The sequence below is a fragment of the Lepidochelys kempii genome, chromosome 5 (assembly GCF_965140285.1).
Source record: "Lepidochelys kempii isolate rLepKem1 chromosome 5, rLepKem1.hap1, whole genome shotgun sequence".
Lineage (NCBI taxonomy): Eukaryota > Metazoa > Chordata > Testudines > Cheloniidae > Lepidochelys > Lepidochelys kempii.
Window position 1 is genome coordinate 30,547,969 of NC_136384.1, and position 16,326 is coordinate 30,564,294.

At 37.6% G+C, this 16,326-nt stretch overlaps 1 protein-coding gene across 3 annotated transcripts in view; it reads right to left on the minus strand.

The window, feature by feature from the left end:
• Positions 1–471: 471 nt before the first annotated feature.
• TMEM267 (transmembrane protein 267) overlaps positions 472–16,326 on the minus strand; it is a 39,313-nt gene continuing 23,458 nt past the window's right edge. For 2 of the 3 annotated variants that reach the window (XM_078852757.1, XM_073343898.2), the window contains exons 2-4: positions 11,660–11,814; positions 9,097–9,484; positions 472–1,542 (exon numbers count right to left, since the gene is read on the minus strand). In XM_078852757.1, coding sequence (XP_078708883.1) covers positions 1,207–1,542; positions 9,097–9,420 — 660 coding nt within the window. In that variant the 5' untranslated portion in view covers positions 9,421–9,484; positions 11,660–11,814 and the 3' untranslated portion in view covers positions 472–1,206. The remainder of the gene's footprint in view (positions 1,543–9,096; positions 9,485–11,659; positions 11,815–16,326) is intronic. The other variant, XM_078852758.1, reaches the window with a different exon arrangement.

The following is a 16,326-nucleotide window of genomic DNA, read 5'->3' on the forward strand; positions in this document are numbered from 1 at the left end:
CTCCTTTTCTTTTTGCAAACCTTCTGTAATGTCACAGACACAGTACTCCTAAACTAATTGTTTTCTCTTTTCTAACCAAAAATCCCAGATAAGAGTTGTTTGGAAATTGAGTATCAGGCAACTATGCAAGAGCAGTACTTGGAATACATTTTACTAAATAGCAGGTTTCAGAGTAGCAGCCGTGGTAGTCTGTATCTGCAAAAAGAAAAGGAGTACTTGTGGCACCTTAGAGACTAACAAATTTATTTGAGCATAAGCTTTCGTGAGCTACAGCTCACTTCATCGGATGCATTCAGTGGAAAATACAGTGGGGAGATTTATATACACAGAGAACATGAAACAATGGGTATTACCATACACACTATAACGAGAGTGATCAGGTAAGGTGAGCTATTACCAGCAGGACGCTCACCTTACCTGATCACTCTCGTTATAGTGTGTATGGTAATACCCATTGTTTCATGTTCTCTGTGTATATAAATCTCCCCACTGTATTTTCCACTGAATGCATCCGATGAAGTGAGCTGTAGCTCACGAAAGCTTATGCTCAAATAAATTTGTTAGTCTCTAAGGTGCCACAAGTACTCCTTTTCTTTTTACTAAATAGCAGTCACTGTTCAAACTTAAGTGTTCCCAGACAATCAGTAGCACATCCTGAAAAAACAAACAGCACTATTTTTCCAGCCAGCTGAGTACAAGAAGTTAGACTCAACTGGGGTAAACTAACAAGTTACAAAAAACCGCTGTTAGATATTTCTCAGAAGTGATATACAGCACTGAATTCTTACTAATACTTAGCACTTTTGTAGTGCTTTACATCTTCAAAGTGCTGTGCAAATGTTAATTATAGAAAGAAAGTTGGTGCTCAAAGAGACAGCATATTTCCCAAAGTGGAGGGTGACCAGAGGAATGGCACTACTATAGCAGAGATAATGGCAGGAGGAGGAAATTTAAATATTTAGGAATGACTGAATTTTATATATTAATTAGCTATTACAGAACTGACATTGAACACTACAGATGAGGATGTCTGGAAATTACATCAACACCTTTCAGACAACAGATTTCTGTAGCCACAAATAATCAATTCTGGAATTATAAATGGCTCCGTGGCTTCAGATTGCCTAATTTAGAAATCATGAGGAATGCACAGGGATCAGCTTCTCTGTAATCTTTAAAACAAGTGACTTCCAAGGACTATTATCCTTAGACATCAATGCGAATTCCATGTTTTATAGACATTAGTTCTCCAGTACCTGTTAAATACATAACAAATGAACACAGATGAGGTAAAGATGCTGTGATTGCCACATAAAGCCAGTATGGCAAGGGAGCAGTTTTTCCAAATGGACAGATCCAAAGGCCATGACGAATTCCATCACGGACATGGTGAGAAGTCCAGGATATACACAACATCCAGGGAAGAAAGCACCATGAGTCCTTAAGCCTGAAAAGGTGCATAATAAATTTTAATGTCACAGCCACAACAGGAATCACAGTAGAACAATGAAGAAGTGGTCTTTGTGGAAGAGTCAGAGCAGCCTGTGGAAAGGAAAAAATACAGTTGGCAACCAGCACCATCATGACAAGGTAAAAATGCTTCTTGGATGTTTACAGATAAAATATCAAGTGAACAAAAACCATTTGTTTCCCACAGAAGTGCAAATAAAAGCTGTTTTTCCTATTATCTTTATTCATTTCTCCCTCTCAAGATTTGAGATAACTGTTCTTATCCGTGTTAGTCTGTATTCGCAAAAAGAAAAGGAGGACTTGTGGCACCTTAGAGACTAACCAATTTATTTGAGCATGAGCTTTCGTGAGCATAAGCTTTCGTGAGCTACAGCTATGCATGATGCATCCGATGAAGTGAGCTGTAGCTCACGAAAGCTTATGCTCAAATAAATTGGTTAGTCTCTAAGGTGCCACAAGTACTCCTTTTCTTTTTGTTCTTATCCAATATGCTGCTGTGGTGGAATTCAATATACAGCATATAAAACAAACAGGAAATACACAACTGTACAATATACTATTTAAAAAAACCACCCAAACACATCTTGCATTAAATTAAATTTACTGTGCTGAAATCTATTAATTTGTCAATATTAGATATACCTTATTTAATCATAGTAATAATTTCTAACAAAGCAAAATGAATAAAATCCAATTAAAAACACCCACCAGCTCATTTTGGCTGTCTTCTTGTCTCAGTATTCCTTGTTTATGGACAAAGAACATTTTCAAATGCTAAAAATTGTTTACATGTATTGTTAAGGTCAACATGAAATTTTTTAAGATCAATTGTTGGCTAATAACCATCACATTGAATTTGCTTAATATTAACTCAGTTCAGTAACAAGTGGATATTGGCTTCTGTTGAGGTATTTGTCAAGACAGAATAATAAAAGGGTGAGATTTTGCTTAAGGTGAGATCAAGTGGCCTGTTTGTCACAAGAGGATCAATAAATGTTCACCATGTATGTATGTACTGGGGAAGACATTGCAAATGTGCCTATTAGAAATACCTAAAACTTTCTCCGTTATGTGTGCAGCCACACATTTCTTTAGCATAGCAATTTTTTAATATTCTAATATTCTAAAAGGGAAAGAAAAATAGCTGTTCAAAAGAACTACTGATCTCTCATGCAATCCGGAAGCAAGGATTTGCATCTTCACTGACTGGCTGCAACATGAATTCAGGTAGAACTTATTAACAAGGCAGGATGTGTTCACTCTAATGGAATGCCTTGTGTATAACCCCTCCGAATTCCTGAAGAGGATTTTGGAACAACTAAAAAGAAACTACCCACAGAGAATCTTTCCCAAGTTTTACATAGAGCTCACAGTATGCTGGGATAGGAGTTTGGGAGTTAATCATTGCTTTCTGACTATCCATGTAGGTTAAAACATGATCAATAAAGCTAACACAGATGTACACTTCAATACAGAGTCTCCGTACTTTGATTTAAGGAGCTCTCAAAAATCTATTAATTTTTATAATTGCTTTTATAGAATGTAATTGCACACAAAAGTCCAAGAAAGGCACTCAACAAATTTAAATAGAAAATAAAAATGATACTATTCAAGACTTCAGAGCAAGTTAAAAAAATAGAAACTTTGTCTTGCCATGTGACTGTCAGCCCTTCAGTAGCAAGACTATTCTTTTTTCTATATAACAAATGGTAGTGGCAAGGTTCCAAAGAACCTTTGTCCACATGCACACAGACCACTAGCAAAAGCTGATCAGTTATCCTAGAATCATAGAAGATTTGGGTTGGAAGAGACCTCAGGAGGTTATCTAGTCCAACACCCTGCTCAAAGCAGGACCAACACCAAATAAATCATCCCAGCCAGGGCCTTGTCAAGCCAGGTCTTAAAAACCTCTAAGGATGGAGATTCTCCTTCCTTAGAGGTTTTTAAGGTCAGGCTTGACAAAGCCCTGGCTGGGATGATTTAACTGGGAATTGGTCCTGCTTCGAGCAGGGGGTTGGACTAGATGACCTTTTGGGGTCCCTTCCAACCCTGATATTCTATGATTCTATGATTCCACCACCTCCCTAGGTAACCCATTCTAGTGCTTCACCACCTTCCTAGTGAAATAGTGTTTCCTAACATTCAACCTAGACCTCCCCCACTGCAACTTGAGACCATTGCTCCTTGTTCTGTCATCTGCCACCACTGAGAATGGCCGAGCTCCATCCTCTTTGGAACCCCCCTTCAGGTAGTTGAAAGCGGATATCAAATCCCCCCTCACTCCTCTCTTGTGCAGACTAAACAAGCCCAGTCTCCTCAGCCTCTCCTCGTAAATCATGTGACCCAGCCCCCTGATCATTTTCGTTGCCCTCCACTGGACTCTCTCCAATTTGTCTACATCCTTTCTGTAGTGGAGGGCTCAAAACTGGACGCAATACTCCAGATGTGGCCTCACCAGTGCCGAATGGAGGGGAATAATCACTTCCCTCGATCTGCTGGCAATGCTCCTATCAAGTTATTTAGTGTTTTGTGGTGATCAAGAAAGAGTAGGCTGCACTGTGTGATCTCATCAACATGACCAGTTTCCTACAGAAGAAGCTTGCATGTGAAGGCATCAGCAGAAGAGGATATAGGGTGGGAAGGGGTGATGAGGAAGGAAACAGCAGGGACCATTGTTGAACAAAGTACCCTTATTACTGCTGATTTTGTTCCCATAAAACCAGACAGAAGCACTAATGGGAACACTAGCAGACATCTTTAGGAAAGAGTGACACAGAGCTGGCAGCAAGCATATTGGGCCTTTCAGGGTGAGGGGGCTTATTTCTTGTTAAGCTAAAGATCCAGAGTAGGTTTGGTGGTTATGGAGAACAAAGCTGCAGGATCCGGATTCATACCGATTTAATCTATAAATGATTATACAATGGAATTAACAGAAAAAATTAGGGCTGTCGATTAATCACACTGTTAAACAATGGAATACCAATTGAAATGTATTAAATATGTTTCTATATTTTCAAAAATATTGGATTTAAATTATAACAGAATATAAAATGTACAGTGCTCAATTTATTATTTTTTGAATACAAATATTTGCACTGTAAAAATGATAAAGAAATAGTATTTTTCTGTTCACCTCATACAAGTACTGTAGTGCAATCTCTCTATCTTGAAAGTGCAACTTACAGATGTAGCGTTTTTTTTTGTTACGTTACTGCACTCAAAAACAAAACAATGCAAAACTTTAGCACCAATAAGTCTACTCAGTCCTAGTGACCGTCTGAACAAGAAGTAAGACAAACAAGTTTGTTTACATTTATGGGAGATAAGCTGCCTGGTTCTTATATACAATGTCACCTGAAAGTGAGAAGTCGTTTGCATGGCACTTCTGTAGCTGGCATTGCAAGGTATTTACGTGCCAGATATGCTAAACATTCGTATGCCCCTTCATGCTTCGGCCACCATTCCAGAGGACATGCTTCTATGCTGATAGGGGGAGAACCGTATGTCTCCTGCTCTGTTTTACATGCATTCTGCTATATATTTCACGTTATAATGGTCTCGGATGATGACCCAGCACATGTTGTTCGTTTTAAGAACACTTTCATTGCAGATTTGACAAAACACAAAGAAGGTACTAATGTGAGATTTCTTAAGATAGCTGCAGCACTCGACCCAAGGTTTAAGAATCTGAAGTGCTTTCCAAAATCTGAGAGAGATGAGGTGTGGAGCATGCTTTCAGAAGTCTTAAAAGAGCAACACTCTGATGTGGAAACTACAGAACCTGAAACACCAAAAAAATAAAATCAACCTTCTGCTGGTGGCATCTGACTCAGATGATGAAAATGAACATGTGTCGGTCCGCACTACTTTCATTATTGAGCAGAACCCATCATGAGCATGGATGCATGTCCTCTGGAATGGTGGTCAAAGCATGAAGGGACATATGAATCTTTAGTGCATCTGGCACGTAAATATATTGCAATGCCAGCTACAACAGTGCCATTGAACGCCTGTTCTCACTTTCAGGTGACATTGTAAACAAGAAGCAGGCAGCACTATCTCCTGCAAATGTAAACAAACTTGTTTTTCTGAGCAATTGGCTGAAGAAGAAGTATGACTGAGTGGACATGTAGTTGCTAAAGTTTGACATTGTTTTACTTTAGAATGCAGGTTTTTTGTACATAATTCCACATTTGTAAGTCCAACTTTCATGATAAAGAGATTGCACTACAGTACTTGCAATAGGTGAATTGAAAAATAATATTTCTTTTGTTTAGTACAGTGCAAATATTTGTAATAAAAATAACTATAAAGTGAGTACTGTATTCTGTTTTGTGATTGAAATCAGTATATTTGAAAATGTAGAAAACATCTAAAATATTTAAATAACTGGTATTCTATTATTGTTTAATTGCGATTAATTTTTTTAATCGCTTTACAGCCCTAGAAGAAATAAAAGTTTATTTCATATATAATTGTTATAGGTTGGGCTAAGTCTTGTTGAAACTGATGGTGTAACAGCCACCTTTCATTCATAGATAAGTGTAAAGAACCACTGATCTCATTTATGAAACCAGATAGGTGAAACTACGGGAGCACCACCCAAAACACAGGCACATGGTAAAGTCTGTGTAGAAGCTGAACCGTGTGACCCAAGGGATTTCCCTGGGGACTGATACAGTGAATGCAGGAACTAGGGGATTGACTGGTGGAGCTGGGTGTGAGCATGACAGAAAAATACACAGAAAGACACAGAGAAGGAGCAGACAGCCAAGGAGACATCCAGAACAAGCACTGGGACCATAGCCCTTAGAAAAAGCCTACAGAGAAAACTTTTTGGATACAGTAGAGAACATGCTTTTAGAATACAGTGATGGCGGAAACTAGGCTTGGAACTGTAAGTAGAGAAACTCTTTTCTGATTCCTATTGTGTTCAGTGAAACAGGACTTGGTACATTCTTTGTAAATGAACAGAACTGCATCCAAGAAATATCTGATTCCATCAACAATTTCTCTTCCTAACAAAAATAACTTGAAAGATCCTGAATTTTGGAAACTGCTCTCAAGTCAAAAAGGGGATAACAATGCTACACAGAACTGATCCATTCCTAAATGAAAAAAATCATGTTTGTAATTTTTGTTGATTCAAATCTTTAGTGTAAAAGGATCTCATACCAGAGTGTGGGCTCATTCCAAGTGCTGACATCACAGTGCTAAAAGTAAAGGCTATTCCATTGTAAGAATTCCTGTCCTACATACGAAATGTTAAACTGAGTAGCTGTCCATCAATAGGCAACCTGGACTGTCTCAACTATCCAAGGCACATTTTAATAGTAGTAAATGATAAACCTACTGAGCAAAATTCTCCATGACTAATCCATTTATCTACAGTTACTCTATTATTAATACTTAACTCATTACTCTGACTTATCTAGAGAATGAAATGTGCTACTTAAAAGTAAAATTTTGTAACAAGAATGAATAAAAGGATTTCTTAGATACTTTTAAGTACTTCAGGAATGCCCATTTCTAACAGAGAAGAAAATACATTATCATGCTACTGCTGAAGTTAATGGTAAAGTGACCACTGACTTCAAGTGTAGGATTAGGTCCTACAGATTTATGTTGAAGAAAGAAATGAACAATATGACATCTTACTGGTGTCAAAGGATGTTATTCTTTATTCCTTTCTTCATTAGTGCAGGTACTTTTCATTATTCAAATCTTGAGGTGAAAAGTCTTAATATAGTTCCTCTATACTGTAGCTAAAGAAACAATTGTTCTTGTCACAATCCTTTCATAAGCATACTGTTTTTCACTATCTATTGTAATACTGGGTGTTGAATTTTCATAATATATAATGACTGTCAGAGTTGGAATTTGAAAAAAAACATACTATTTTACTAGACTACAAACTAACAGCAAGAAAATTAATGTCCATGTTTAATACAAAATTTCAAACAATAAATGCATTTAAAAAAATAAAGTATAATCATTCACAAAAGTAGGTTCAAGCAGAGTACTGTAGTTGAAAACAGGAATGATAGTACAAGCTGGAGTACTGTACATGCAAATATTATCTTTTTTGCACTGACATACTATTGGTGAAATTTTGCCATCTACTGGAAATAGTTAAGAAAAGGCTTATTTTCAGAATATTCCTGTTGAGAAAAAAAAGCCTCAGGATAGCGAATAGATTTTAAAAAAAGAAAAAATACTAGATTTTAAAAATAATTAGTATTTAGTGACTCACATATACAAAGCAGTTTTTTAAAAATAAGTGGATGAACAGATGACAAGTATTCATTAAAATAAATTCTGGCTAAACTTTTTGGGACATGGACAACCTGAAAACTAGCCAGTTTCAAATAATGAGTTAAGTGCCCTCTGGCAATTTTGTGGTTTTAAAATATTTTTCTATTTAAAATTCAAAAGTGTTCTGCCTTTTCTGTTATATGAAAGTCCCACAGAAACAAAAGGGGAAACTGACTATCCAAAGAGTACAGTCAGATGCACAAAGTACACAAACTGAAAATACTGAGATTTCCCTCTCTAATCTTTCATTTATAGCAATTGTAGGTATATCTTGTAAGAATAAGAGGTACAACATTTTCAATCACAAGTATGATTTTAAAATCTCTGTTACGAATAATAGTGCCTTTTACACAAAAACTTCCTTACAAATTTAATTTAGAAAATTCAATTTTTCCCAAGTTGAAACATTTTTATATTGTTCTTTACTTTTTATTAGCTTTAACTTATGTGTTACACAGAACACTCAAATCTGGTTCTCTCCACGCTGTAGCTCACGAAAGCTTATGCTCAAATAAATTGGTTAGTCTCTAAGGTGCCACTAGTACTCCTTTTCTAACTGCTTCTTGAGTACCTCCTAATGGTAGTTGGCTATGAACATCAAATTGTTAGGAGTGAGATTTTTCAAATGCTGGTCTCCATTTTTCCTCCACAATTTGCAAGCACAAATAATTGCAACACACAAGTGACTTTATATAGCTACAAATAGCTGTGGTCCTAAAATTCGCTTGTAATTATTTACACCTCCCCCCCCCACTTCCTTCTGCAGGTGCAAAACAGAGCCCTAGCTAGGCTTAATTTTCAACCTGTCAATGCCTATTCTTATTTCACAGTCAATCTTATTTAAACTAAATAACAGTTGGACGTTCTGTCATCTGGCTGCTTTTACTACTTATTCTAAAAGAAAAAAAGGAACAATCTCATTTAAATAGACACAAAGTGTATGAAGCTACACACAAAAGTGTAACTTGGCTAATAAAGCGAGTGATATACAAATGTTAGGAGCTACATGTATAGAGTCTCCAGAACTTAAATATCTACATCTGATACTACACTTTTTTTAAAAAGGCAGAAAAAATGCCACATTGGGCCTTTAAACTTAAAAAAAATATGCAGTGAGATGTAAATGAATTTTAACATAAAATATAGCTTTTTATATATGTTTTAAAAACATTTTGTAACCAATTAAACACATCAAGACAATGAGACCTCTGACTTTAAAGTTTAGGCTCCAAGAGCTGACAGTGTTTAGAAGTAGGTGGAAATGCAAAAATAATTAAGAAAACAAAGTGAACTTTGATCTATCTTGCTTACCTGTAATGAAAGGGAGTGAGCAAGAAAAAAATGGTCCACATCAATGACAGAAGAGAGGAAACCAGCTAAAATGACTTCACTAAAGTCACTCTTCTTCCTGAGCCCAATCACTATCACCCAGGACCATACTCCCACCACGCCGTGCACTCCATTATCAGAGAGAGCTCGGAGCCAGTCGTGTTGCTGAATGAAAGGGAACTGCAGAAGTCGGTCTGCTATGAAGCAGAACATTCCCAGTCCTAAACTGGAAATAACTGAAGCTGTGCTGAAAGTTTGGAGAAGAGCATGAGCCTTTTCAGTCTCAGATGCCATAGCAAGTAACATGTCACTGTACACAAGATGCCATCAGGATACACGCAGCCCATTATCCTTTTAATCTTCAGTCATTCTGTAAATTATCAAAGAGAAAAGTCTTAATGAAGAAATGTGGCAACCAGCACTAAATACTTGTTAAACTCAACTATATCTGCAGCTGTAATAAAATCCAGCTGTAATATCCTAATAGCAAACTCATTGCTCAAAATCTAAGATTCTCCAGAAATACTAAGTACAATTAACTTAATTCATTGACCCAAACAGTATGGATCTGAATCAAAAATTGTGTGCTGTTTTAATGAGAACAAACACACACTTTAGTACACTCATGCATTGACTATCTTTTGACATTTCCAATTTCATAAAACAAAATCTGAGAATTATATCCAATCATATCCCAGACTTATTCCGAGATTTCCCCTTCCTTTCATATCAGGATTTTCACCACATTAATGCCTCTACTTTGTAGCCAAGTTGTTTTGATTCTGGGGTTGATTAGATCCTCAAAACCTCAGAGCTTTTTATGCTTTGAATTTCACATCACAACTTGCAGTCTTTCACTACTATGGGAAGTTTTTTATGCAGCCTCTTTCACCTCTAGAAATATTTTTATATAATGCACACACACCTGTTTCCCCCCTGCAATTTGTTACCATACATACATAACAAAACTGCCTCTCAGAACACAGTCTTAGTTCTAAACATCTGATAGTTATGCTCCTGTATTATTTCAAAAATCTGTGGGAACACATTAGTTTCAAAGCATATTTTCTATTTAAAATGCACTCTTTACATGATGGTTGCTATCTCCTTATAATGCAGTAAAGCTTTGATAAGCACAAAGTCCTTTCTTCTACATTATTTTTTTGGTAAATAATTTTTTTTTAATTGAATAAGACAATTTATTTTCATACTCATGTTAAGTGGTGCCCTTAAAAATTATTTTTGAAAGACATTGTTATGAAATTTTTCATGATTGCAAATAAGTTCTTTATTATAAACCGTACAAAAGTTGAAACTGAAATAAATTTTCTTAACAAATATTTCTTCCATCCTAAGCACATGCAAGTGTATTGTAAGATTGTCCAAAAGTGCTTCATATGCCAGACATTCATTTTAAAGAAAAAAGTTCATTGAAGCATTCATTTGAAAAAAGAATGAATAATACATGAACTTTGCATAGAGATGAGAAAAAGTAGGTCAAGTTTAGAGCCTGTTAACCATGACTGTACCCCTTCAGAGTAATCATGTAACATGAACTATTTTCTGCAGCATGTCTTTGTACTTTTTTAAAGATTCATAATTTAAAACATCACACTTTGAAGAATTAAATTCCATTTTTTTTTCCAGTTTAAGAAACAAGTGACCCCAGCATCTCCCAAACCTTTTCCTAGCCAACCAAGTAGCAGCACTTATTAAAGAAGTGGTTCGCACAGCGTGGAGGGTAGGGGAGAAAAGAGCTGGAAAACTGGAGAAATATAGTTAAAAAGACCACTTCTACTTGATTTCCATGTCAGACTGGATGTTGTCTCAGCTCACAATATACCATGCACAGGACTCCTGTTTAGGAAGAGTTCATTAAGAGACATTAAAAGCTCTTTGTACATACATACATATGCATGCATGCACAGTTGGAGTAAGTGGACATATCTCTAGTTACTTCATTGCAGTTGCGTCAACTTACTTCAATAGCAAATTTGGCTTACAGTCCACAGATTATAGCATTTGCACCTGCTTGCTGTACTCAAATCATTTTGGGATATTCACACTCCCTACTTCTGACTACAGAGGTAAGGAAATACATAAACAGTCAAATCCCAGTAAGCACAGACAGCTGGTCCTGTCTTTGCACAAATCAAACCAAGTAACAGTAAGCACTCACATAGCACAGAAGCTTTACAAATGTTTTACAAAATATATATGAGCACAGAACAGAAAATCAAAATATGGAAGAAACCCCAACATCCCCATTCACCAAACTTTTACCTGATAAGTTCCTAAACAAATATGATCACCAAATGAGAAATGACATAAACTAGACCACAGATGACCTATAAAAGACTCTGGATATCAACAAAACTTAACATTTTTTATAATTGATCGTTAGTTAAAGATAGAAGGCACTCAGGAAAACAGATAACTTGCTACAGAGGAAACCCTCCCATTTAAAACACAAGTGCCTATTTCACACTAATTTGACATTTCATGACATTATATTCAGAACATCCAGAACTGTAAGCTACCTTACCTCAGCAGGTGAGAGCTCTGCTGGAGATTAGGCTGTGGGGTAGCCCCACACCAGCAAACTCCAAGATTCTGCTAGTTTAAACCTGGCCTTATAGGTGATAATCAATGAATACCAGTTCCTGAGAGATGTCTTTCTGCAGTGTCCAGGCCCGCTCACTGTGACACACAGAAAAATAATTAAATTCATTCACTCCAAAGAGACAGTGTGTTGGATCATATTAAAGAAGTTCTGTATTAAAATCACAAATGAGTTTGATTCCCCAGAGTTTAAATTCCAGGGTATTACTAATTAAGAGGTCTCTTGGTTTTTGGTACTGTTTCTCTCCCTCTATGTGTGAAACTTGCAAGCTGCTAACTGTGTTAGTACATTCTAAGACAGAGTCTGCTCTCAAAGCAATTCGCACAGAGAGAGACTCAAAGCAATACTCTAACAACAGAAACAGCACCCAGAGACTCCCCACCCTTTTGTTGTATTAACAATTGTGATTAAAATAGAGATAGAGGATGTATGTGGATGGATGCTTGGTGTGGATAATAACTGAATGATCAGGGAGGTGCCAGCCTAAGAATCCAGTGTCCATCGGCTGAAGAAGGCGTCAAGTGGAAATAACCAGAGGACCCCACCCGGAGGGCAGACTGGAATCCACCCAACAGCCTCAAGAATGGGAGAACCAAAGAACAAGATAACATCTTGGAGCCGTCAGGAATGTGCTATCTGCTGATTGATTCAGCAACAGCATGATGAAGCAATTCCCATAGACTGGCATAGGAAGAAATTCCTATAAAAATAGACTCTAAAAAGTGAGAACTTTGGGGTCTGATTCTGCAAACCAACTTCCAGGAGCATCAGATGAGCATCTGACAAGGCCCTGCTCCCTCCTCATGTCCAGGCCACCTGGCCAGTGACTTGGCATGAGCAACTCTAAGGCTGGTAACTATGATAACAACCTTGCAGAACCTGTGTGTGTGTGTGTGTATGTTTGTATGAATGAATGAATGTGAGAATAAATTTGAGATTGAATGGAATGTTATAGCTATAACTAACTAACTGCTTACTATGATTCTTTCTGTATTCACAATAAATGTGGTATTTTACCTTTTTCCCTTTAATAAGATCCTGCTGGTTTTTATTTTATTGGTACAACATTTTGGTGGAGAATTGCGAAAGGGGGAATATTGGTAAAAAACCTCAGTTATTGTAAATATTGGTGTGCACACCGCCAGCTCTAGTGAGCTAGGCATTTCTATTAGGTTAACCAGACCTGCTGGCCTCCGAGAAGGTAGCAGGGGACCTGCTGGCCTCCGAGAAGGTAGCAGGAAAAACAGATTAAACCAGACCTGCTGGCCTCCGAGAAGGTAGCAGGAAAAACAGATTAAACCAGACCTGCTGGCCTCCGAGAAGGTAGCAGGGGACCTGCTGGCCTCCGAGAAGGTAGCAGGGGACCTGCTGGCCTCCGAGAAGGTAGCAGGGGACCTGCTGGCCTCCGAGAAGGTAGCAGGGGACCTGCTGGCCTCCGAGAAGGTAGCAGGGGACCTGCTGGCCTCCGAGAAGGTAGCAGGAAAAACAGATTAAACCAGACCTGCTGGCCTCTGAGAAGGTAGCAGGGGACCTGCTGGCCTCCGAGAAGGTAGTAGGGAAAACAGATTAAAGCAGACCTGCTGGCCTCCGAGAAGGTAGCAGGGAAAACAGATTAAACTAGACCTGCTGGCCTCCGGGAAGGTAGCAGGGGACCTGCTGACCTCCGAGAAGGTAGCAGGGAAGAACAGGTTAACCGGACCTGCTGGCCTCCGAGAAAGTAGCAGGGAGAAACAGGTTAACCAGACCTGCTGGCCTCCGAGAAGGTAGCAGGGAGAAATAGGTTAACTGGACCTGCTGGCCTCTGGGAAGGTAGCAGGGGACCTGCTGGCCTCCGGGAAGGTAGCAGGGGAAAAACGCATAGATTAAGCTATGATTTCAGAATCTAGGCTGTGTCACTTGCTAAGTAATACCAGCAGTGACAAAGAGATTGAAATATCCATGTTAAGATGTTTAAAAGAAAACAGGGTAAGCCAGTACCAGAGGGAGGAATGGAGTCAGAAGGAACTCCAACCTCACCTTTTGTTAAAGAAATTACACCTTTTAAACAAATCCTTCAAAAATTTGGGCACAGTCCTTGGACTAAACAAGCCCTAGCTGATGTCTGCACTATTTCGGACCTAGAGGATAGATTGGCTCAGTATATCCTCATATACAAACCTTCTAGTGCTGCCAAAAGAGATGCAGCAGCAATTTGGTTGTTGTGGGAGGCATGTAAGGATTCTTCCCTCCGCTTGTCTTCATGTAAAGAGGAAAAGGCACAAATGGAAAAGGGAGCAGACAATTGGAAGGTGCTGGCTACAAATACCCAAAGCCAGCTGAAAATAGTGAAAGAGGCACTCCAGGAATACAAAAAGAGCGAAAAAGTTAACTCTGCAGAGGCTGGAGGGAGGCAGGTAAAGGGGGAGAAGGTCCTATGTACGGCACCCCCAGGCATAATTACAAAGAGAAAAGAGAGTAAAAAAAAAAAAAAAAGAAAGTTAACTCTGCAGAGGCTGGAGGGAATTAAGCAGTTAAACTTTGTATTTCACCCAAACAACTTTTAACCGAAAATGTTAAAAAGGAAAAGTGTTAGAGCATTCTTGGTTTCTTTGCAGCCATTCTGAAAGAAAAATGGGCCCTTTTCCAAAGGAATGTCCGTAAATTAGCCAGGCAAAAATAAACTATCTGATTAAAATCATTTGACTGGACAATTTAGTCAAATTTGCTAAAAGAACATAAGAGGGTTCTATTGGAGCTTAACTGCCTCAAATGTATAAAGGGAATGTAAGATGTAAAAAACAGAGCAGTGTGGAAGGGATGTTAAGGAAAAGAAAATGTGTATGTATCTGTCTGTGTGTGTGTAAATATGTAAAGTTCTAAGGACCAGTTAGTTTTGTTTTTGTTAATGCCACTAAAAATCCATTTGACTCTTTAATTCAAAGTTGCAAAACTGACAGACCTTTTTGCTAGACACAGGTAATTAGTGTTGTTTGGCTTTGGGATTTGGCATTTAACCCTTAAAAGGTAACTCAATGCTTTACAAAATTTAAAATGTTTTTAAGTTGTGGCTGCAGCAGGGCAGTCAAAATCAGGAGAATAGAAAAAAAAATATTTTGGATTCTTTTTGTTTGTTTGTTTTTTGTTTGTTTTTGTAACAAAATAGCAGATGAGAGTTGTAGTAAAAAAAAAAAAATTAAAAAAGACAGTGCCTCTCTGAAGCAACAGCAGGGGTGAGGTGCACAAAACAAAAAGGAGCAATGTTAGAAACACTGAGTCTTAAAATGGCTCTGAGTAATCAGACTGTCACTTTGATAAAGGTACATGAAAACTCTGTAAGCAAAAAAAGAAATAGTGACACCTTATGTAAAAATGGATCTGGATAATGTTATAGAAGTTAAACTATGGAAGGAATGTGCATTTGCCCCAGAACATGTGCAGGGTATATTGTAGAAGGGGCAAAAGAAATGCAAACATACCATGCTACTTAATTAAAATGCTATTAGGGCTCCAAAGGGAGCCACAATAGGTTGGGTTTTCTTTTTCAGATTGCTGTGTGTTTTGGAAGCAGAAGTTAAAAGTAATCAAAACTCTGGTGAAAGTTGATTGTGTCCCTTTTAAGATAGAGTCTCTGAGCTGCTGATGGCTTTAAATCCAAAAGCAGGAAGTTTCTGTGAAAATGCAAATTACCTAAATGATAAAGGAAGGAAAGAACTAGCAGCACAAAGGAGCTGCAGATAAAGGACATACCTAGTCAGCAAACAAATTGTCTAAATAAAAGTCATGGGATAACAAGATAATTTTAATAAATTTAATGATAATAAGTATCCCTGTAACAACGTATAGTGTGTATGATTTTTGGAAAAATCCTTTAAGGTCGTATGGTAATGATGCTTCTCAGTTATTACCTGTAAATAAAACTTAAAGCTTAACACAGCAGAAAAAACATTATAAACTTGGTCTGCTGTATAAGAAGGAAAACTCAGGGATTTAATGACTAAACAGTGGGATAATTTCCCCATAACCCTTAAAAGATAAAAGCCTTTGAAACCTGGCCTGCCTATAGAACAAAAACAGGAAAATATGGGGGCAATTTCTCTGTTTTGCCTGCAATCAGCAAGGGTATTTGTAAAAGAAATATTTTAAGCAATAATCTGCCACCCCAAAAGGGGTAGAAACATGTTCTTTTTGTCTTTCAGAAAATCAGGAAAAGCTGCCAGCTGAAAAGCAACCCAATACCATGAATCTACTGTCACAATAGAAATTGTGTTCTGTGTTCTATGTTTTGTCTTGTGTTTTGTGTTGTTGCTAGCACTGTTGTGTGTTAAAAAAAAAATACTGAAGACCTGCAGGAACTTAAAAATAAATTAAGCTTTCTGTCCCAGCTACAGGACAGCCTGATACAAAAACAAGTACATGCCAATGTAGACTTGGTCCAAATTGGTCTGGGTAACCTAAAAGGCCAATGGAATCTTTAGTAATGGCTTAATACTACCACATGGCTTATCCATAAGAAAAAAAATATATTAGAAATAGGAAACTACACAGCCATAGCTATGGGATGCACTGAAATGCAGATACTTGCACTAGCTACTTTGAAACACAAAATGTTC